This window comes from Antechinus flavipes, chromosome 5 (genome assembly GCF_016432865.1).
Source record: "Antechinus flavipes isolate AdamAnt ecotype Samford, QLD, Australia chromosome 5, AdamAnt_v2, whole genome shotgun sequence".
NCBI lineage: Eukaryota > Metazoa > Chordata > Mammalia > Dasyuromorphia > Dasyuridae > Antechinus > Antechinus flavipes.
Window position 1 is genome coordinate 232,906,578 of NC_067402.1, and position 22,531 is coordinate 232,929,108.

Genomic DNA, 22,531 nt, shown 5'->3' on the forward strand with positions numbered 1-22,531 from the left:
TTTGCCTCAGATTCCTCATCTGCAAAATGAACTGGAAAAAAAGATGGCTTACTGCTCTGATATCTTTTCCAAGAAAACCTCAATTAGAGTCATGAAAAGTCAGATACAAGTGAAATGAATGAATAACAAAAACAAATTTTTATCAGTTATTCTACTTCTAAATTGCATGTGTTAAAGTTGAATAGATCACAATCTATAGTAGACTAAAATATTTCCATAGTATCAAAATTAAGTAATAGGATGACATTTTATTATAGGAAAAAATAATCTTTTGTTAGGGGACACAATCTGAAAATGAAAGGTAGCTGACATTGCATTTAAAGAGGCTCAGATTCTGGAATACTAAGGTTCAACTTTTATCTACAACACCTATACTGGACAAATTATTTAACTTAATTATTTCTCCAAGGAACTTTCTAAGATTGTTAAATTGGGGAGTGAGCTGTAACAATGCTAATGTTAGTATAGGAAGTTTCCTGATAGTTCTCTATGTGGTTAACAAGAAATCATGCAATTTTAGTTTTCATTGCATTTTTAAGAATGATGTTCAAAAATTTTGCTTGCTTAAAAAAATTTCAAGTATTAAAAATAATTTGAAGAACAATTCTGAATCTTCAGCTGCATATAAATTAGCATCTTTTCCAAGGATTGTCATAGGATGGATATGCTTAGTGCTCAGACCATTCATTTGAATTTTTTTGCATGTGAAACTTGTATAAATAGCTAAAGAAATCCAAATGAGAAAGTATATAAGATGAGTGTGAATTTCCATAGTGTTAATAGATGATCTAAAAACATTTGTTTCTGTCCTTAGATGCCCATCATCATTTTGAAAATCATTTTGAAATCATGATATATGCCTTTCAGTGTGATTCGATTAGCTTCAAAGAAACAAGCACATAGAGATTTTTGTAGAAACACTGAAGAGCGGTAGTGTTGTTTGACCAAAATGTGACCATAAATGTATTGTTTTTTCCAAGTACTTTACCTTGCCTAGTAGAAATTTATAAAATTTCTTTGATGCATTGTAAATCAATCAATAAATACTTTAGAGGAAATTTTGTCCCATTCTAAAAGATGAGCTTATTTTAATACTTCATCCTTTACTGATTTATTTAAAGGTTTAAATAATTTTACAATCTTTGCTAAAGTGTGGTTCTAGTACCTTTGAGATATTTTTATTTACTGGCATATTGTAACCTCTTCTCCTTTGATTTTTTCCCCACATGGATTAGGTTCAGCCATCAACAAAAACTATTGATCATTCAGTTTTTCCATTGCATTTAACTGATGAAAAAACTCATGAAATAATTTCAGTTGTGGATGATAGTGCTGAGGATCACCAAGCTATTGAGTTAAATATTGAACTTCGACAAAAAGTTGCAAGCTTGAAGGTTAAACTTAAAGCTTCTGAAGAAGAAAAACAGAGAATTAAAAAGGTATGGCATTTTGCTGCATAAGCTTTTGAAACTTGTTGAAAGGAACCCTACCATTATTAAAAACTTATTAGAGGAAACTAATATTCTAATACCATGAACATATTTTTGCCCATTGAAATGAAAAGGAAAAACTTAGATAAATCATTTGTAAAATGAAAAAAGCTCAGTGCACAATAAGTTGTTAAATTTTGTTGAATTCTTAACTTGTGATTTGTTATATATGTAACTACATATAGATTTACATATACATATAAGCACACATATAATTATACATAAGTATGCATGTTATATATAATTATGTATGTAAAACTATATGTAGTTTGTTATATAATTATGTGTGTGAAACTATATGTAGTTACATATTAGATACATACATATATACACATAAATCTATTTGAATGTACATATGTGCATACATACATATATGTACATACATATGCACACATACACACATGCACATACAAATATACATGTATAGTAGTGATATTCAAAGAAAAGTAGTACTTTTGGTGTGAAGGCTGCTCAGTCCTTTTCAGAGCTTTCTCTACTTTTGGTGTTCACCTGATTCGTTGAACTTTTATCTATGGCTCTAAAAATTTGTAAAATGGGCAGTGGCCACACCCAAGAAAATCGTTTTGGCATTGAGGGAAAACAAGGGGTTTCAAACTTATTGGTAAATTAATATCCCAAATATATAAAGATTTCCTGCAATGGAATAGGTGATTGAGAACACTTTGTTCTAGCCACCATGAAGGTTGATGAAGTAGATGCTGTGGAATGGTTCAAGCTTGGTTAGTCATTAAAGACACCAGGGTCATCTGCCAAATGCTAAACTAGTCATCTTGACTTGCTCATGACTCTGAAAGAGAGAGACTGATGCCTTCACATAATTCTGCCTCAAATCCAATTTATGCACAAGTTAAAACACATCCTCCAGATGTTTCTGAAATCAGCTTCCTCATCACTTCTTATAGTATTCCATTACTTCCATATACCATAATTTATTCAGCCATTATGCAGTTGATGGCCATCTAGTCAATTTCCAATTTCTTACCATCACAAAAAGAGTTGTTACACACATTTTTGCAGTTATGGGTTCATTTCCCTCTTTTATGATCTCTTTGGGATACAGACTTAGTAGTGGCACTGCTTGGATGAAATGGTAGGCACAATTTTATAACCCTTTGGACATAGTTCTATATTGCTCTTCAGAATGGTTGGATCAGTTTATAACTCTACCAATAATGTATTAGTGTTCCAGTTTTTCCATATCCCCTTCAACATTAATCATTATATTTTGCTGTCATCTTGGTCAGGCTAATATAAATTTTTTATATAAATTTTAGAAAAGAGACCTTTATCAGAAACATTGTGTGTAAAAATTGTTTTCCAGCTTTGCCAGTAATTTTTGTCAAATAGTGAGTTCTTATCTCAGAGGCTGGAGTTTGGGGTTTATCAAAGAGATTATTATAATCATTAACTTATAATCATTATTAATGATAATATTAATAATAATCATTATTATAATCATAAGTTATATATAGTTATATAAGACAAAGTGGAATGTCTTATATAACTATATATGTATAAAACTTACAGAACTAATGCACTACTCTATTTCTTAGGCAGTATCAAATGATTTTGATGACTGCCATTTCATACAACAGTTTTAGGTCTGGAACAGGTAGGCCACTATACTTTGTATTTTTTTTCCTCATTATTTCCCTTGATATTCCTGACCTTTTGTTTTTCCAAATGTATTGTGTTACTACAAAATAATTTTTTTAACAATTTGATTAGGATGACACTGAAAAAGTAGCTTGATTTAGGTAGATTTATCATTTTTATTACATTAGCTCAGCCTACTTATGAGCAATTGATATTTTTCTAATTGCTTCTGACTGTGTGAAAAGTGTTTTGTAATTGTGTTTATATAGTTCCTGGGTTTGTCTTGGAAGATAAATTCCTAAATATTTTATCTATAGTTATTTTAAATGGAATTTCTCTTCCTATCTCTTTCTGCTGGACTTTGTTGGTAACATAATAGAAAAATTGATGATTTATGTTGGTCTATTTTACATCCTGCAACTTTGCTAAAGTTATTAGTTATTTCAAATAAGTTTTAGTTGATTCTCCAGGATTTTCTAAGTATACTATTATATCATATGCAAATAGTGATGGTTTTATTTACTCATTGCCCAGTGAAATTGCTTTAGTTTCCTTTTTTCCCTCTCATTGCTAAAGGCAATAATTTCTAGCACAATATTAAATAATAGTGGTGATAGTGGTCATTCTTGTTTCACTCCTAATTTTGTTGAGAATGATTCTAGATTATTCCCATTACATATAATGCTAACTGATGGTTTTATATAGATAATGCTTGTCATTTTAATGAAAAATCCATTTATTCCTATGCTCTCCAGGGTTTTTTTTTTTTAATAGGAATGGGTGTTTTTTTTTTTTTTTTTTTTTTTTTTTTGTTAAAAGCTTTTTCTGCATCTATTGATATAATCATATGGTTTCTGTTAGCTTTGTTATTGGTATGGTCAATTATGTCATTAGTTTTCCTGTTATTGAACCAGTTCTGCATTCCTGGTATAAATCCCAAATGTTCCTTGTTTATTATTTTAGTTTATTATTATTATTATTATTATTATTATTATTATTAGTTACTATAATCTATATGTTAAAATTTTATTTAAAATTTTTACCTTGATATTCATTGGGAAAATTAGTCAATGATTTTCTTTCTCTGTTTTGTCCTTCTCTGGTTTAGGTAACAACATTATATCTGTGGCTTAAAAAGAATTTGGTAGAACTACTTCACCTATGTTTCCACATAGTTTATAAAGTATTAGATTTAATTGTTCTTTAAATGTTTGGTAGAATTCACTTGTAAACCTATCTGGCCCTAATGATTTTTTTCTTAGAGAATTCATTGATGGCTTGTTCAATTTCTTTTTCTATTTTTTACTTTTTTTAAAAAAATAACTTTTTAATAGAAAAAGAAAGAAAAACAAACAGATCAACAAAAAACATTGTCATGTGCCAGCAGAATATCAGGGTGGATTCAAGTTAATACCAATAAATTTCCACTTCAAGAAAGCATGTAGAGGGGACAAAGCCAAGATGGTGCAGAATAGACACATCTTTATCTGACCTCCACTTAACATCACTCAGATTAACACCACATCAAGCCTCTGAGCTGGTTTTGGAGTGATCAAACCCACAAATATTTGGATTATAATAAATTTCTGGAAGAAGATACTTTGGAATAACTTCAGGAAAGGTCTGTTTCAGTCAGGAAGGGGAAGAGGGGAGCACAGGTACAGTTTAAGGAACCTAGGACAGGGAGCCAGGGCTTTATGGCATCCCACACTAAGGAATCTACTGGGAGGCTCTTAGGGTACTCTGTCCTAGTTGGCAGATCGGCAGATTAGCTGTAAGATACCCAAATTACAAAACGGAAATAGTGAGCGCTGAACCCCAGAAAAACATAAGACCTGGCCACACCTACCTAGCACTAGAAGTCAGTTAGCAGCCCTAGCCCCAGGGCAACCTTAAAATGGCTATTACCGCTTTGCCTTAAAAGCAGACCTCAATCTAAAAAAAAAAAAAAAAAAAAAAAAAAAAGCAGTAAAGTAAAAAGACTATGGATAGATACCATATAAATGACCATAGATAGTTTTTAATGGAGAAAGAGAACAGACCTCAAACCCTGAGGATCCTAAAGCCTTATCATCTTCAGATGAAGTCCCAAAGGGTGATATGAGTTGGTCCCCATTTCACAAGACTCTCTTGGAAGAATTGAAAAAGATTCTTAAAAGAGAGAAGAAAAATGGGGAAAAGAAATGAGATCTTGCCAAAAGAGTTTGGAAAAGGAAAAATAAATTATCTGAAGAAAACTCCTTAAAAAATTGATTTAATGAAATGGAAAAAGCAACTAATTCCTTACTAAATAGATTTGACAAAATGGAAAATGCAAATAACTCCTTACAAAATAGATATGAAAAAGAAACCAATTCATTGAAAAAACAATCTGTGAATGGAAAAAAATGCAGTGAACAAAACACCTTATTTAAAAAGTTCAATTGGCCAAATGCAAAAGGAGATTAAAAACTAACTGAAAAAAATAATTCACTAAAAATTAGAATTAAAAAATGGAAGTGAATGACTCAGTGAGACTTCAAGAACCAGTCAAACAAAACCAAAAGCATGAAAAAGTAAAAGAAAATGTAAAATACCCCATTGGAAAAAACAACTGACTTGGAAAATACAAGAGACAATTTAAGAATTATTGGACTTTCTGAAAACCATGAAAAAAAAAAAGAGCCTAGACATCATCTTTCAGGAAATCATCAAGGAAAACTGATGTCCAAGAACCAGAGGGTAAAAAAAAAAAAATTGAAAGAATTCAGTGATCACTTCCTGAACGAGTCCCCAAATGAAAAGTCTAAGAAACATCATAGCTAAATTTCAGAATTATCAAATTAAGGAAAAAATATTGCAAGCAGCCAGAAGGAAATAACCCAAACATTGAAGTGCTTCAATCAGGATTACCCAGGATTTAGCAGCTTCTACTTTAAAGGATCGAAAGGCATGGAATCTAATATTCTGAAAGCCAATGGAAATTGATTTGTAGCCTAGAATCAATTAACCAGCAAAATTGAGCATTATCTTTCAGAGGAAGAATTGGAAATTCAATGAAACAGATGAAACAGGTAAATTTCATTTATTTCTGATGAAAAGAGCAGGACTGAATAGAAAATTTGATCTTCAAATGCAGAACTCAAGAGAAGCATAAAAAAGTAAAATGAAAGAAAACAATTTAACTTTCTTTAAAAGAAATTCAATTAAATTTAAACACCAAGAAATATTGTGGCTAAATTCCAGAATTATCAGACCAAGGAAAAAATACTATAAGCAGCCAGAAAATTAAATTCAAATACTGAGGAGCCACAATAAGGATCATTCAGGATCTAGCAGCTTCCACATTAAAGAATCGAAGGGCCTGGAATCTGATATTCTGAAAGGCAAAGGAAATTGGAATGTAGCCAAGAGATAGAAGAGACATAAGTTAAAAAGCTTATATTCCTATATGGGAAGGTGATATGTTTAACTCTTGAGATATGTATCTCGGTTATGAGTGTACTTAGAGGATGCAGGTATAATTTGATTTTATTGTGATGACATAAACAAGAAATTAGAGTAGGAAAAGTGATTCTGTTGGTAGAAGAGGAAGGTGAAATTAAATTCGATTAAATTATATCTTATAAAGAGGCAAAAAAAAAAAAACCCTATTACAATTAAGGGAAAGAATAGAGGGGGATAAACGTTGTGTGAATCTTACTTTCCTCAGAGTTGGCTCAAAGGGGAGAATATCAGACACTTCACAGAGATACATTTCTCACCTTATAGGAAAGTGGGCAGAGAAAGGAGAAAGGAAAGGAGGAGGCTAATATAAAGGGGAACAGAAGTAGATAAGGAAAGGGATAAGAAAAGTGGAAGGGCTGAAAAAGGAGAGGGCTGTTTGAGCTAGAAGGTGGTCAGAAGCAAACTACTGAGGAGGAGGAAAAGGGAGGAAAGAAAGAGAAAAGTATAACTGGGGAAAAACAAGATGGCAGGAAATACAGAGTAAGTAATTTTATCTATCAGTGTGAATGAGATGAACTCTCCCATAAAACTGAAGCCAATAGCAGACTGGATTAAAATCCAGAATCCTACAATTTGATATTTACAAGAAAAATTTAAAACAGAGTGTTTTATTCAGAGTTAAGGTAAAAGGCTGAAGCAGAATTTATTATGCTCCAACTAAAGTAAGAAAAGCAGGGGTGGCGATCCAGATCTCAAATCAAGAATTCAGAAACTGAATCCAGTTTCAGTGTGGTGGTGCGACCTCCGTGGGGCAGAGAGTTGGCAGAAGGAAACAGACCAGAGAAGGTCGGCTTCAATTGGAAGCGAGAGAGAGACAGCGAGGCCCGGGCAACTGACCACAAACACCAGCATAGACAGCACAGAGCCCAGGACATTGCTAATGACTCCACATGGTAGAGCCAGTACCGAGAGTGAATCAGCACTTGAACCAACAGCTGCAGTTGCTTGGAAAACCTCTCCCTCCCTAGAGGCAGACCTTAATTTAACTTTTAAAAATTTGAGTAAAAAGTAGAGAGGCAACACAGAATAGACATAGTGAAATGGAAAAAGCACATAACTCATTAAAAGATAGATTTGATAAACTGGAAAAAGAGAGCAACTCTCAGAATTTGTGAAACAGAAAAAGAAAATAACTTCCTAAAAAACAGAATTTGTGAAATGGAAAAAACAATTCCATAGAACAAACAACTCATTCAAAAATTCAATTGGACAAATACAAAAAGAAGGTTAAAAAAAAAAAAGCAAATGAAGAAAATAAGACACTAAAATTCAGAATTAAACAAATGGAAATGAATGAGTCACTAAGGCAACAAGAATCAGTCAACCAAAACAAAAAAGTGAAAAAATAGAAAAAAAATGTAAAATAAACAACCAATCTAGAAAATAGATCTAAAAGAGACACTCTTAAGGATTATTGGATTCCCTGAAATACATGATGAAAAAAAAGAGCCTAGACACTATTTTTCAGGAAATCATCAAAGAGAACTGCCCAGATGTCATAGAAACAGAAAGTAAAATAGACATTGAAAGAATTCATCAATGACCTACAGAAAGAGATCCCATTAAAATTCCAAGAAATATTGTGGCTAAATTCCAGAATTATCAGACCAAGGAGAAACTACTACAAGCAGCCAGAAAAAAAAAAATACTGAGGAGCCACAATAAGGATCACTCAGGATCTAGCAGCTTCCACATTAAAGAATCGAAGGGCCTGGAATCTGATATTCTGAAAGGCAAAGGAAATTGGAATGCAGCCAAGAATTTCTTACCCAGGCAAATTGAGCATTTTCTTCCAGAGAAGAAGATGGACATTTAATGAAACTGATGAATTCCCTGTACTTTTGATGAAAAGACCAGAGCTAAATAAAAAATTTGGCCTCCAAATATAGAACCCAAGAGAAGCACAAAAAAGTAAAAAGAATTCTGTTATGGGTATAACATAAAGAGTTCATGTATATATAATTTACTTTACTGTTATAAAAAAGGATCTAGAGGTGGAAAGGAAATTGTACCAAAAAAAGAGAAAAGTGGAGGTAAAAAGAGGGAAACTACATCTTATGAAGAGGCAAAGGAAATCTGTTATATCTGAGGGAGAGAAAAAAGAGGGATGATCATAGTGTGAATCTTACTCTCATCAGAATTGGCTCAAAAAGAAAATATTAAACATATTCAGTTTACAGAGAAACTTCTCCCACTTCGTTGAAAAGTGGGAAAGGAAAAGCAAAAAGGGAAGTAGTAAGCTAAATAGAAGGGAATACAGAAATTGAAAGGGAAAGGTTTAAGAAAAGGGGAGGGACTCTAAGGGGGAGTGAGGGATCCTAAAGAGGGAGGGCTGCATGAGGCAAGTGGTGCTTATAAGTTTAATACTGGGGAAGGGGTGAGGGGAAAAAGGAGAGAGAAAAGCATAATATGGGGTTAACATGATGGCAGGAAATACAGAATTAGTAATCTTAATCACAAATGTGAATGGGATAAACTCCCCCATAAAGCCGTGGCGGATAGCAGACTGGATTAAAAGCCAGAATCCTACAATATGTTGTTTACAGGAAACACACCTAAAGCAGTGTGATACATACAGAGTAAAGGTAAAAGGCTGGAGCAGAATCTACTATGCTTTAGGTGAAGTTAAAAAAGCAGGGGTTGCCATCCTGATCTCAGATCAAGCAAAAGCAAAAATTGATCTAATTAAAAGAGATAAAGGAAGGAAACTATATCTTGCTAAAGGGCAGCATAGATAATGAACCAATATCATTAATGTACTAAACATATATGCACCAAATGGTATAGCATCTAACTTCCTAAAGGAGAAGTTAAGAGAACTGCAAGAATGTTAGAATCATTACAAGCTGTTAAGTCATTAGAATTGATAGAGACAATAATTATCTAATTTAGTATGGTTTAGTGTGATTGATCTGATCTTACAAGGAGATGTTATGGGCCAGAACTTGAAACAAGGTAGTAAGTGGAACTGATAGAAACAATGCTTGTGTTCACACCTTTAGAGAGCTCACATAAGCAAGAAGCTCTTAGGGCCAAAGAGCACTCTGGGAGGAAACCCACAATCCCACTCTCTCGGAGGAGGAGTCAATCTTTAACACTGAGCATAAAAAGAGCTTCTGTGAATCAGTCAGAATCAGTTCAGAAGAAGCCACGAGTCAGAGTTGAGCTAGAGGCAAAAGACTAGCAACGAGAGCTCTTGGAACCAAGGAAAACTGAGGCCTCTAAGAAAGCTACCCGGGCCCAAGGACAAAGCTGGAAGAGCTCTTGGAGAAATAAACGTTTGGATTTTATCAGCTGGCTGCATTTGGAGTGATTATCACTTTGAACTAAGGCTGCTTCCAGAAAACCTCCCCAAGAAACCTGCTCTCAGAGAGAACGATTATATTTTATAAAAAAGAAAAAGAACACCACACAAGAAAAAATAGACAGCAAAACTATAATAGTGAGAGATCTCAACCTTGCACTTTCAGAATTAGATAAATCAAACCACAAAATAAATTAAAAAGAAGTTAAAGAGGTAAATAGGGTATGATATATCTTTGGAGAAAACTAAATGGAGACAGAAAGGAATACACTTTATTCTCAGCAGTTCATGGAACTTGTACAAAAACTGACCATATTATATTAGGACATAAAGAACTGAAATTCAAATGCAGAAAGGCAGCAATAGTGAATGCATCCTTTTGAGATCACAATGCAGTGACAATTACATTCAACAAAAAGCCAGGAAAAAATAGACTAAAAAGTAATTGGAAACTAAATAATCTCATCCTATAGAATGAATGGGTGAAACAGCAAATCATAGACACAATTATTTCACCCAAGAGATGACAATAATGAGACGTTATAACAAAATGTGTGGGATGCAGCCAAAGTGGTAATAAGGGGAATTTTATATTTCTGGAGGCTTATTTGCATAAAATAGAGAAAGAGATAATCAGTGAATTAGGATTGCATGTAAAAAAGCTAGAAAAATAGCAAATTAACCCCCCCCCCCCACCAATCAAACACTAAACTTGAAGTTCTAAAATAAAAGGAGAGATTAATAAAATTAAAGGTCAAAAAAACTATTGAATTACTAAATAAAATGAAGAGTTGGTTCTATGAAAAAACTAACAAAAAAGATAAATCCTTGATAAATTTGATTTAAGAAAGGAAAGAGGAAAATCAAATTGTTAGTCTTAAAAATGAAAAGGGAGAACTTTCCACTAATGAAAAGGAAATTAGAGCAATAATTAGGAGTTACTTTGCCCAACTTTATGCCAATAAATTTGATAACTTAAATGAAATGAATGAATACCTTCAAAGATATAGCTTGCCTTAAGAGAGGAAGAAGTAAATTGGTTAAACAGTCCCATTTTAGAAAAAGAAATAAAACAAACTATTAATGAACTCCCTAAGAAAAAAATCCCCAGAACCAGATGGAGTTACATGTGAATTCTACCAAACATTTAAGGAGCAATTAACTTCAATGCTATATAAACTTTTTGAAAACATAGGAAATGAAGAAGTCCTACCAAATTCCTTTTATGACACAGACATGGTACTGATACCTAAACCAGAGAGGACAAAACAGAAAAAAAAAAAATTATAGACCAATCTCCCTAATGAAAATCTTAAATAAAATACTAGCAAAAAAATTACAGAAAATCCTCCCCAGGATAATACACCATGACCAAGTAAGATTTATACCAGGAATGCAGGGCAAGTTTAATATTAAGAAAACTATTAACATAATTGAGTATATCAATAACCAAGTTAACAAAAAACATATAAACATTTCAATAGATGCAGAAAAAGCATTTGATAAAATCCCATTCCTATTAAAAACATTAGAGAATATAGGAATAAATGAACTTTTCCTTAAAATAGTAGCATCTATTTAAAACCATAAGTAAGCATCTTATATAATGGTGATAAACTGGAGCCATTCCCAGTAAAATCAGGAGTGAAATAAGGTTGATCACTATCACCATTATTATTCAATATTGTGTTAGAAAGGCTAGCTTCAGCAATAAGAAATGAAATAGAGATTAAAGGAATTAGAATAGGTAATGAGAAAACCAAATTATCACTCTTTGCAGAAGATATGATGGAATACTTAGAGAATCCTAAAGAATCAACTTAAAAAACTATTAGAAATAATCCACAACTTTAGCAAAGACTTTGCATGATGCAAAATAAATCCACATAAATCATTAGCATTTTTATACATCATTAACAAAATTTAAGAGCAAAAGATATAAAGAGAAATTCCATTTAAAATAACTCTCAATAGTATAAAATATTTGCGAACTTATCTGCCAAGGGAAAGTCAGGAATTGTATGAGCAAAACTACAAAACATTTTCCACACAAAGTCAGATCTAAACAATTTGAAAAATATTAAGTGCTCTTGGATAGGTTGTGTGAATATAATAAGGATGACAATACTCTCTAAACTAATCTATTTATTTAGTGCTATACCAATCAGACTACTAAGAAACTATTTTAATGACCTAGCAAAAATAACAACAACATTCATCTGGAAGAACAAAAAGTCAAGAGTTTCAAGGGGACTAATGAAAAAAAAAAATCAACTGAAGGTCGCCTAGCTGTACCTGATCTAAAACTATATTATAAAGCAGCGGTCACCAAAACCATTTGCTATTGGCTAAAAAATAGACTAGTTGATCAGTGGAATAGGTTAGGTTCACAGGACAAATTAGTCAATAACTATAGCAATCTTAGTGTTTGACAAACCCAAAGACCTCAACTTTTGAGATAAGAATGCGCTATTTGACAAAAACTACTGGGAAAATTGTTAATTAGTCTGGCAGAAACTAGGCATTGACCTATGCTTAAACACTGTATACCAAGATAAGATCAAAATGGATTCATGATCTAGGCATAAGGAATGGGATTATAAATAAAATAGAAGAACATAAGATAATTTATCTCTTAAATCTGTGGAGGAGGAAGGAATTTGTCACCAAAGAAGAAATAGAGATCATCATTGATCACAAAATAGAATATTTTGATTATATCAAGTTAAAAAGCTTTTGTCCAAACAAAACTAATGTAGAGAATATTAGAAGGGTAGCAATAAATTGGGAAAACATGTTTACAATTAAAGATTCTGATAAAGGCCTCATTTCCAAAATATATAGAGAATTGATTCTAATTTTAAGAAATCAAGCCATTCTCCAATTGATTAATGGTCAAAAGATATGAACAGACAATTTTCTGATGACAAAGTTGAAAGTATTTTTACCCATATGAAAAGGTGGTCCAAATCTCATTGATCAGAGAAATGCAAATTAAGACAACTCTGAGATACTACTATATGCCACTCAGATTGGCTAAGATGTCAGAAGATAATAATGAATGTTGGAGGGCATGTGGGGAACCTGGGACACTGATGCCTTATTGGTGGAGTTTTGAACGGATCCAACCATTCTGGAGAGCAATTTGGAACTATGCTCAAAAAGCTGTCAAACTGTTCATACCCTTTGATCCAGCAGTATTACTACTGGGCTTATGTCCCAAAGAGATCTTAGAGAAGGGAAAGGGACTTGTGTGTGCCAAAATGTTTGTAGCAGCCCTTTTTGTAGTAGCTAACAACTGGAAATTGAATGGATGCCCATCAATTGGAAAATGGCTGGGTAAATTGTGGTATATGAATGTTACAGAATGTTATTGTTCTGTAAAAAATGGCCAGCAGGATGAATACAGAGAGGTTTTGAGAGACTTACATGAACTGTGTGCTAAGTGAAATGAGCAGAACCAGGATATCATTATATACTTCAACAACAATACCATATGAGGATCAATTCTGATGGAAGTGGCTATCTTCTACAATGAGAGGATCCCAATCAGTTCCAATTGATCAGTCATGAACATAATCAGCTACACTCAGAGAAAGAACACTGGGAAATGAGTGTGGACCACAACAGAGCATATACACTCTTTCTCTTATTGTTTGCTTGCATTTTTGTTTTTCTTCCCATGTTATTTTTCTAAATCCGATTTTTCTTGTGTAGCTAGACAACTATATAAATATGTATTCATATATTGTAATTAGGATGTACTTTAACATATTTAACCTGTGGAGGACTACCTGCCACCTAGGGGAGGGTGTGAAAGGAAGGAGGGGAAAAATTGGAACAGAAGTTTTTGCAAGGGTCAATGTTGAAAAATTACTCATGCTTATGTTTTGTCAATAGAATGCTATGATAAAAATGAAAAAAGAAAAAAAAAGAAATGCAAGGTACAGCTTTTAAAAAGTTTTATATACAGTAAAGACAGTCTCCAATTGCCAAAAAAACAAAACAAAATAGTAGAGTGTATAGAAATAAATGGACTTCTACTTCAAATAGTCAGTAGCATCTATTTAAAACCATCAGTAAGCATTATATATAGTAGTGATAAAATGGAACCATTTCCAATAAGATCAGTGGTGAAACAAGGTTGTCCACCATCACCATTACTATTCAGTATTGTATTAGAAATGCTAACCTTGGCAATAAGAGAAGAAAAACAGCTTTAAAAAATTAGAATGCGTAATTAGGAAAACAAATTATTACTTTCTGCAGATGATATGATGGTATACTTGGAGAATGCTAAAGAATCTACTTAAAAAACTATTAGAAATAATTCACAACTTTAGCAAAGTTGCAGGAGACAAAATAAATCCACAAAAATTATCTGCATTTTTATGCATCACTAATATATTTAGGTTATCAGCAAGAGATACAAAGAGAAATTCCATTTAAAATATCTGTTGATAGTATAAAATATTTGGGAATCTATCTGCCAAGGGAAAGTCAGGATTATATAAGCAAAACTACAAAACATTTTTCACACAAATAAAGTCAGATCTAAGCAATTGGAAAAATATCAAGTGCTTTTGGATAGGCTGAGCATTGAATATAGTAAGATGACAGTACTACTTAAGCTACTTATTTAGTGCTATACCGATCAAAACTCCCAAAAAACTATCTTACTGAACTAGAAATAATAACAACAAAATTCATCTGGAAGAAAAAAAGGTGAAGAATTTCAGGGGAATTAATAAAAAAAAAAAATCAAATGAAGGTGGCCTAGCTGTACCACATCTAAAACTACCTTATAAAGCAGCTGTCATTAAAACCATTTGGTACTGAATAAGAAACAGAGTAGTTGATCAGCAGAATAGATTAAATTCACAGAATAAAACAGTTAATGACTACAATAATCTAATGTTTAACAAACCCAAAGATCCCAGCTTTTGGGATAAGAATTCAATATTTGACAAGAACCTCTGGGGAAATTGGAAACTAATATAACAGAAACTAGGCATTGACCCACACCTAACACCATATACCAAGATAAGGTTAAAATGGGTTCATGATCTTGACATAAAGAATGATATAAACAATTTAGATGAACATAGGATAGTTTACCTTTCAGATTTATGGAGGAAGAAGGAATTTGTGACCAAGCAAGAACTAGAGATCATTATTGCTCAAAAAATAGATAATTTCGATTATATTAAATTAAAAAGGTTTTTGTACAAACAAAAGTAATGCAGACAAGATTGGAAGAGAAGCAATAAATTGGGAAAACATTTTTAGATTCAAAAGATTCTGATAAAGTCCTCATTTCTAAACTATGTAGAGAACTCAAATTTACAGGAATTCAAGACATTCTCCAATTGATAAATGGTCAGAAGATATGAACAGATGAAGAAATTGAAACCATTTGTAGTCATATGAAAAGGTGCTCCAAATCACTATTGATCAGAGAAATGTAAATTAAGAAAATTCTGAAGTACTATTATACACCTCTTAGATTGGCTATGATGACAGGAAAAGATAATCATGAATGTTGGAGATGATGTGGGAAAACTAGGACACTGATACATTGCTCATGGAATTGTAAACAGATACAGCCATTCTGGAGAGCAGTTTGGAACTATGCTCAAAAAGCTATCAAACTGTACATACCATTTGACCCAGCAGTGTTTCTACCGGATTTATATGCCAAAGATATCTTAAAGGAAGGAAAAGGACCCACATGTGCAAAAATGTTTGTGGCAGCGCTTTTTGTAGTGGCAAGAAACTAGAAACTGAATGGATGCCCATCAATTGGAGAATTCTTGATTAAATTATGGTACATGAATGTTATGGAATATTATTTATTTATTTATTTTTAATTTTTATGTAATAATTACTTTATATTGACAGAATCCATGGCAGGGTAATTTTTTTTTACAACATTATCCCTTGCACTCGTTTCTGTTCCGATTTTTTCCCTCTCCCTCCCTCCACCCCCTCCCCTAGATGGCAAGCAGTCCTTTATATGTTGGATATGTTGCAGTATATCCTAGATACAATATATGTTTGCAGAACCGAACAGTTCTCTTGTTGCACAGGGAGAATTGCATTCAGAAGGTATAAATAACCCGGGAAGAAAAACAAAAATGCAGATAGTTCACATTCGTTTCCCAGTGTTCGTTCTTTGGGTGTAGCTGCTTTTGTCCGTCATTTATCAATTGAAACTCAGTTAGGTCTCTTTGTCAAAGAAATCCACTTCCATCAAAATATGTCCTCATACAATATCATTGTCGAAGTGTATAATGATCTCCTGGTTCTGCTCATTTCACTTAGCATCAGTTCATGTAAGTCTCGCCAGTCCTCTCTGTATTCATCCTGCTGGTCATTTCTTACAGAAAAATAATATTCCATAACATTCATATACCACAATTTACCCAGCCATTCTCCAATTGATGGGCATCCATTCATTTTCCAGTTTCTAGCCACTACAAATAGGGCTGCTACAAACATTTTGGCACATACAGGTCCCTTTCCCTTCTTTAGTATTTCTTTGGGATATAAGCCCAATAGAAACACTGCTGGATCAAAGGGTATGCACAATTTGATAATTTTTTGGGCATAATTCCAGATTGCTCTCCAGAATGGTTGGATTCGTTCACAGTTCCACCAACAATGCATTAGTGTACCAGTTTTCCCGCATCCCCTCCAACATTCATCATTATTTTTTCCTGTCATCTTAGCCAATCTGACAGGTGTGTAGTGGTATCTCAGAGTTGTCTTAATTTGCATTTCTCTGATCAATAATGATTTGGAACACTCTTTCATATGAGTGGTAATAGTTTCAATTTCATCCTCTGAAAATTGTCTGTTCATATCCTTTGACCATTTATCAATTGGAGAATGGCTTGATTTCTTATAAATTTGAGTCAGTTCTTTATATATTTTGGAAATGAGGCCTTTATCAGAACCTTTAACTGTGAAGATGTTTTCCCAGTTTGTTTGCATTAGTTTTGTTTGTACAAAGGCTTTTTAATTTGATGTACTCAAATTTTTCTATTTTGTGATCAGTAATGGTCTCTAGTTCATCTTTGGTCACAAATTTCTTTCTCCTCCACAAGTCTGAGAGATAAACTATTCTATGTTCCTCTAATTTATTTATAATCTCATTCTTTATACCTAGGTCATGGACCCATTTTGATCTTATCTTGGTATATGGTGTTAAGTGTGGGTCCATGCCTAATTTCTGCCATATTAATTTCCAATTATCCCAGCAGTTTTTATCAAATAATGAATTCTTTTCCCAGAAGTTAGGGGCTTTGGGTTTGTCAAACACTAGATTTCTATAGTTGACTATTCTGTCTTGTGAACCTAACCTTTTCCACTGATCCACTAATCTATGTCTTAGCCAATACCAAATGGTTTTGGTGACTGCTGCTTTATAATATAATTTTAGATCAGGTACAGCTAGGCCCCCTTCATTTGATTTTTTTTTTTCATTAATTCCCTTGAGATTCTCGACTTTTTATTGTTCCATATGAATTTTGTTGTTATTTTTTCTAGATCATTAAAATATTTTCTTGGAAGTCTGATTGGTATAGCACTAAATAAATAGATTAGTTTAGGGAGTATTGTCATCTTTATTATGTTCGTTCGGCCGATCCAAGAGCACTTAATATTTTTCCAATTATTTAAGTCTGACTTAATTTGTGTGGAGACTTTTTTATAATTTTGCTCATATAATTCCTGACTTTCCTTTGGTAGATAGATTCCCAAATATTTTATGCTATCAACAGTTATTCTGAATGGAATTTCTCTTTGTATCTCTTGCTGTTGGGTTTTGTTGGTGATGTATAAAAATGCTGAGGATTTATGGGGATTTATTTTGTAGCCAGCTACTTTGCTAAAATTATGAATTATTTCTAATAGCTTTTTAGTAGAATCTCTGGGGTTCTCTAGGTATACCATCATATCATCTGCAAAGAGTGATAGTTTGGTTTCTTCATTGCCTACTCTAATTCCTTTAATATCTTTCTCGACTCTTATTGCCGAGGCTAGTGTTTCTAATACGATATTAGATAATAATGGTGATAATGGGCAACCTTGCTTCACTCCAGATCTTACTGGGAAAGGTTCCAGTTTTTCCGCATTGCATATGATGCTTACTGATGGTTTTAAATATATGCTCCTGACTATTTTAAGGAAAAGTCCATTTATTCCTATGCTCTCAAGTGTTTTTTATTAGGAATGGATGTTGGATTTTATCAAATGCTTTTTCTGCATCTATTGAGATGATCATATGGTTTTTGTTTGTTTGGTTATTGATATAGTCAATTATGCTAATAGTTTTCCTAATATTGAACCAGCCCTGCATTCCTGGTATAAATCCTACTTGGTTATAGTGTATTATCCTGGGGATGATTTTCTGTAATCTTTTTGCTAATATTTTATTTAAGATTTTAGTATCAATATTCATTAGGGAGATTGGCCTATAATTTTCTTTCTCTGTTTTCAGCCTACCTGGTTTAGGTATCAGTACCATGTCTGTGTCATAAAAGGAGTTTGGTAGGACTCCTTCAATACCTATTTTTTCAAATAGTTTATTTAGCATTGGAGTTAATTGTTCTTTAAATGTTTGTTAGAATTCACATGTAAATCCATCTGGTCCTGGGGATTTTTTCTTAGGGAGTTGATTGATAGTTTGTTCTATTTCTTTTTCTGAGATGGGACTGTTTAGGATATTTACTTATCCTAATTTGGGCAAGCTATATTTTTGGAGGTATTTTTCTATTTCATTTAAGTTGTCGAATTTATTGGCATAAAGTTGGGCAAAGTAACTCCTAATTATTGCTCTAATTTCCTCCTCGTTAGTGGCGAATTCTCCCTTTTCATTTTTAAGACTAACAATTTGATTTTCCTCTTTCCTTTTTTTAATCAGGTTTACTAAGGGTTTGTCTATTTTGTTGGTTTTTTCATAGAACCAACTCTTAGTTTTATTAATCAATTCAATAGTTTTTTTACTTTCAATCTTATTGATCTCTCCTTTTATTTTTAGAATTTCAAGTTTAGTGTTTGACTGGGGGTTTTTAATTTGTTCCTTTTCTAGCATTTTTAGTTGCAAACCCAATTTTCTCTTTCTCTATTTTATACAAATAGGCCTCTAGAGATATGAAATTTCCCCTTATTACCGCTTTGGCTGCATCCCATACATTTTGGTATGATGTCTCATTATTATCGTTTTCTTGGGTGAAGTTATTAATTATGTCTATGATTTGCTGTTTCACCCAATCATTCTTTAGTATGAGATTATTTAGTTTCCAATTGTTTTTTGGTCTACTTCCCCCTGGTTTTTTGTTGAATGTAATTTTCATTGCATCGTGGTCTGAAAAGGATGCATTTACTATTTCTGCCTTACTGCATTTGAGTTTGAGGTTTTTATGTCCTAATATATGGTCAGTTTTTGTTTAGGTTCCATGAACTACTGAAAAGAAAATGTATTCCTTTCTGTCTCCATTACATTTTCTCCAGAGATCTATCATATCTAACTTTTCTAGTATTCTATTTACCTCTTTGACTTCTTTCTTATTTATTTTGTGGTTTGATTTATCTAATTCTGAGAGTGCAAAGTTAAGATCTCCCACTATTATAGTTTTATTGTCTATTTCTTCTTGCAGCTCTCTTAATTTCTCTTTTAAGAATTTAGATACTACCCCACTTGGTGCACATATGTTTAATATAGATAGTGCTTCATTATCCATGCTACCCTTTAGCAAGATATAGTGCCCTTCCTTATCTCTTTTAATTAGATCATTTTTTGCTTTAGGTTCATCTGAGATCAGGATGGCTACCCCTGCTTTTTTGACTTCACCTGAAGCATAGTAGATTTTGCTCCAACCTTTTACCTTTAACCTGCATGTATCTCCCCGCTTCAGGTGTGTTTCCTGTAAACAACATATTGTAGGATTCTGGCTTTTAATCCATTCTGCTAACCACTTCCTCTTTATGGGGGAGTTTACCCCATTCACATTTATGGTTAGAATGACCAATTCTGTATTGCTTGCCATCTTGTTAACCCCGGTTTATGCTTTTCTCCCTTCTTTCCCCTTTCCCCCTTTCCAGTATTAAGCTTGTGAGCACCACTTGCTTCTCACAGCTCTCCCTATTTAGTATCCCTCCCCCCATCTTAGAGTTCCTCCTCCTATCTTACCCCTTTCCCTCCCAGTTTCCGTATTCCCTTCCTCTTAGCTTATTCCTTCCCTTTTCACTTTTCCCTTCTCACTTTTCAATGAGGTGGGAGAAGTTTCACCATAGATTGAATATGTCTTAAGATTTTTCACTTAAAGCCAATTCTGAAGGCAGTAAGATACCCACTATATTCATCCCCCCCCATTCTTTCTCTCAGATATAATAGGTTTCCTATGCCTCTTCATGAGATGTACTATCCCCACTTTACCCTTTTTCTGGTACAATGTCCTTTCCACATCAATTTCTAGAACAAGGTATACATGTATTCTTTATACATCTCTATAGTCGAAATATAGTTCCCAAGATTAATCTTTACCTTTTTAGATTTCTCTTGAGTTCTATATTTGTAGATCAAACTTTTTGTTAAGTTCTGGCTTTTTCATCAGAAATAGATGAAATTCGCTTACTTCATTGAATGTCCATCTTCTTCCCTGGAAAAAGATGCTCATTCTTGCTGGGTAAGATATTTTTGGTTGCATACCAAGTTCCTTAGCCTTTCGGAATATCATATTCCAGGCCCTTCGATCTTTTAATGTGGATGCTGCCAGATCCTGGGTGATCCTTATTGTGGCTCCTTGATACTTGAATTGGGTTTTTCTAGCCGCTTGCAATATTTTTTCCTTCGTCTGAGGGTTCTGGCATTTGGCCACTATATTCCTTGGTGTTTTGATTTTAGGATCCCTTTCAGTGGGTGATCGATGAATCCTTTCAATGTTTATTTTTTCCTCTGTTCCTATGACTTCTGGGCAGTTCTCTTTGATAATTTCCTGGAAAATAGTGTCCAGACTCTTTTTTTCATCATTCTTTTCTGGGAGTCCAATGATTCTCAGATTGTCTCTCCTGGATCTGTTTTCCAGGTCTGTTGTCTCCCCCAGAAGGTATTTTACATTCTTTTCCATTGTTTGATTTTTTTGGATTTGCTTGACTCATTGAGTCATTCAATTCCAATTGTTCAATTCTGATTTTCAGTGAAGTATTTTCTTCACTCACTTTTTAAAAATCTTTTTCTAATTGTCCCATTGAGTTCTTTTGTTCTGTGGAATTTTTTTCCATTTCGCCAATTTTGTTTTTTAGAGAGCTATTTTCTGTTTCCAGTTCACCAATCCTATTTTTCAAGTATTTCACTTCTTTATCCACTCTATCTTTAACTGACTTCTCCAGGCTCTTTTGCCAAGCCTCCCTCTCCTTTTCCCAAGCCTCCCTCTCCTTTTGCCAAGCCTCACTCTGCTTACCCATTTTTCTTCTAGCTCCCTTGTGAGAGCCTTTTTAATTACTTCTATGAGGTTCATCTGTGCTGGGGAACAGATGATCTCCTCCTTTGGGGATTCACCTGGAGACAGTCTGTTTTTAGTCTCCTCAGGATTTAGAGTCTGCTCTCTATCTGTAGAGAAGCTGTCAAGGGTTAAAGTCCTCTTCAGTTTCTTGCTCATTCTGTCTAATAATCAAAGACAAACTAGCAAAGAAAAACAGAAAAAACTGGAGTCTTTCTTTGGGGGAGGGGCTGGGTTGTGTTACCGAGCTTCCTCTCCAGACTGCGGGGGGGCAGCAGTGAGGCACTAGCCCTACTGTGCTGCGCCTGCTCTCTGAGATCCCAGAGCGTGCTGAGTCACTTGGGGAGGGTGGGGGCTGCCAGGTCCCGAGAGACTCCAGCTGTTTGGGGTTGTATTCTTCACTCCCGGTGTTTTTAGCTTCTCTGCTGGGCTGCTGACTTGATGCTGGAGCAAAGTATCCAGTCCTGTAGCGAAGCTCTCCCTGCAGAGACGGCTGCGATCACTCCCCACCCCCTCTCCAGTCTGCTCCTGTGCTCTCACTGCCGCTGCCCGTCGCCTGCGCCCGATCTAAAACCGTCCCAGCCCTCCAGTGAAGTCAGACCTTTCTTGGCGAATCTCAAGGATGGCTTCTCTTGTTAACTATTTGTGGGTTTGTTTTTTTTTTTTTTTTTCAGTCAAGCATTAATTCAGAGGCTTGCAATGAAATGGATAGTGAGAGAAAGCGTGGAGCTACACACTTGTGTGCCTCCTCTCCGCCATCTTAACCGGAAGTCCCCATGGAATATTATTTTTGTGTAAGAAAAAATCCAGCAGCATAATTTCATAGAGGCCTGGAAAGACTTATATGATGTGATACAAAATGAAATGAGCAGAACCAGGAGATAATTATACACAGCAGCAATAAGACTATACAGTGATCAATGATGGACGTGGCTCTCTTCAATGATGAGATGATTCAAACCAATTCCACTTGCTCAGTGATGAAGAGAGCCATCTACACCCAAAGAGAGGATTGTGGGACCTGAGTGAGGAGTACAACATAGGATTCTCACTGTTTCTGTTGTTATTTGCTTACATTTTCTTTTTTTAACCAGTTTTTTTCCCTTCTTGATCTGATTTTTTTTTTTTGT

At 33.9% G+C, this 22,531-nt stretch overlaps 1 protein-coding gene across 6 annotated transcripts in view; it reads left to right on the forward strand.

Moving 5' to 3' along the window:
• CCDC91 (coiled-coil domain containing 91) overlaps positions 1-22,531 on the forward strand; it is a 527,068-nt gene that overhangs the window by 183,223 nt on the left and 321,314 nt on the right. For 5 of the 6 annotated variants that reach the window (XM_051961141.1, XM_051961140.1, XM_051961143.1 and 2 more), the window contains exon 5: positions 1,236-1,439. The exons of the other annotated variant lie outside the window; for it this stretch is intronic. In XM_051961141.1, coding sequence (XP_051817101.1) covers positions 1,236-1,439 — 204 coding nt within the window. The remainder of the gene's footprint in view (positions 1-1,235; positions 1,440-22,531) is intronic. 6 annotated transcript variants of the gene reach the window in all.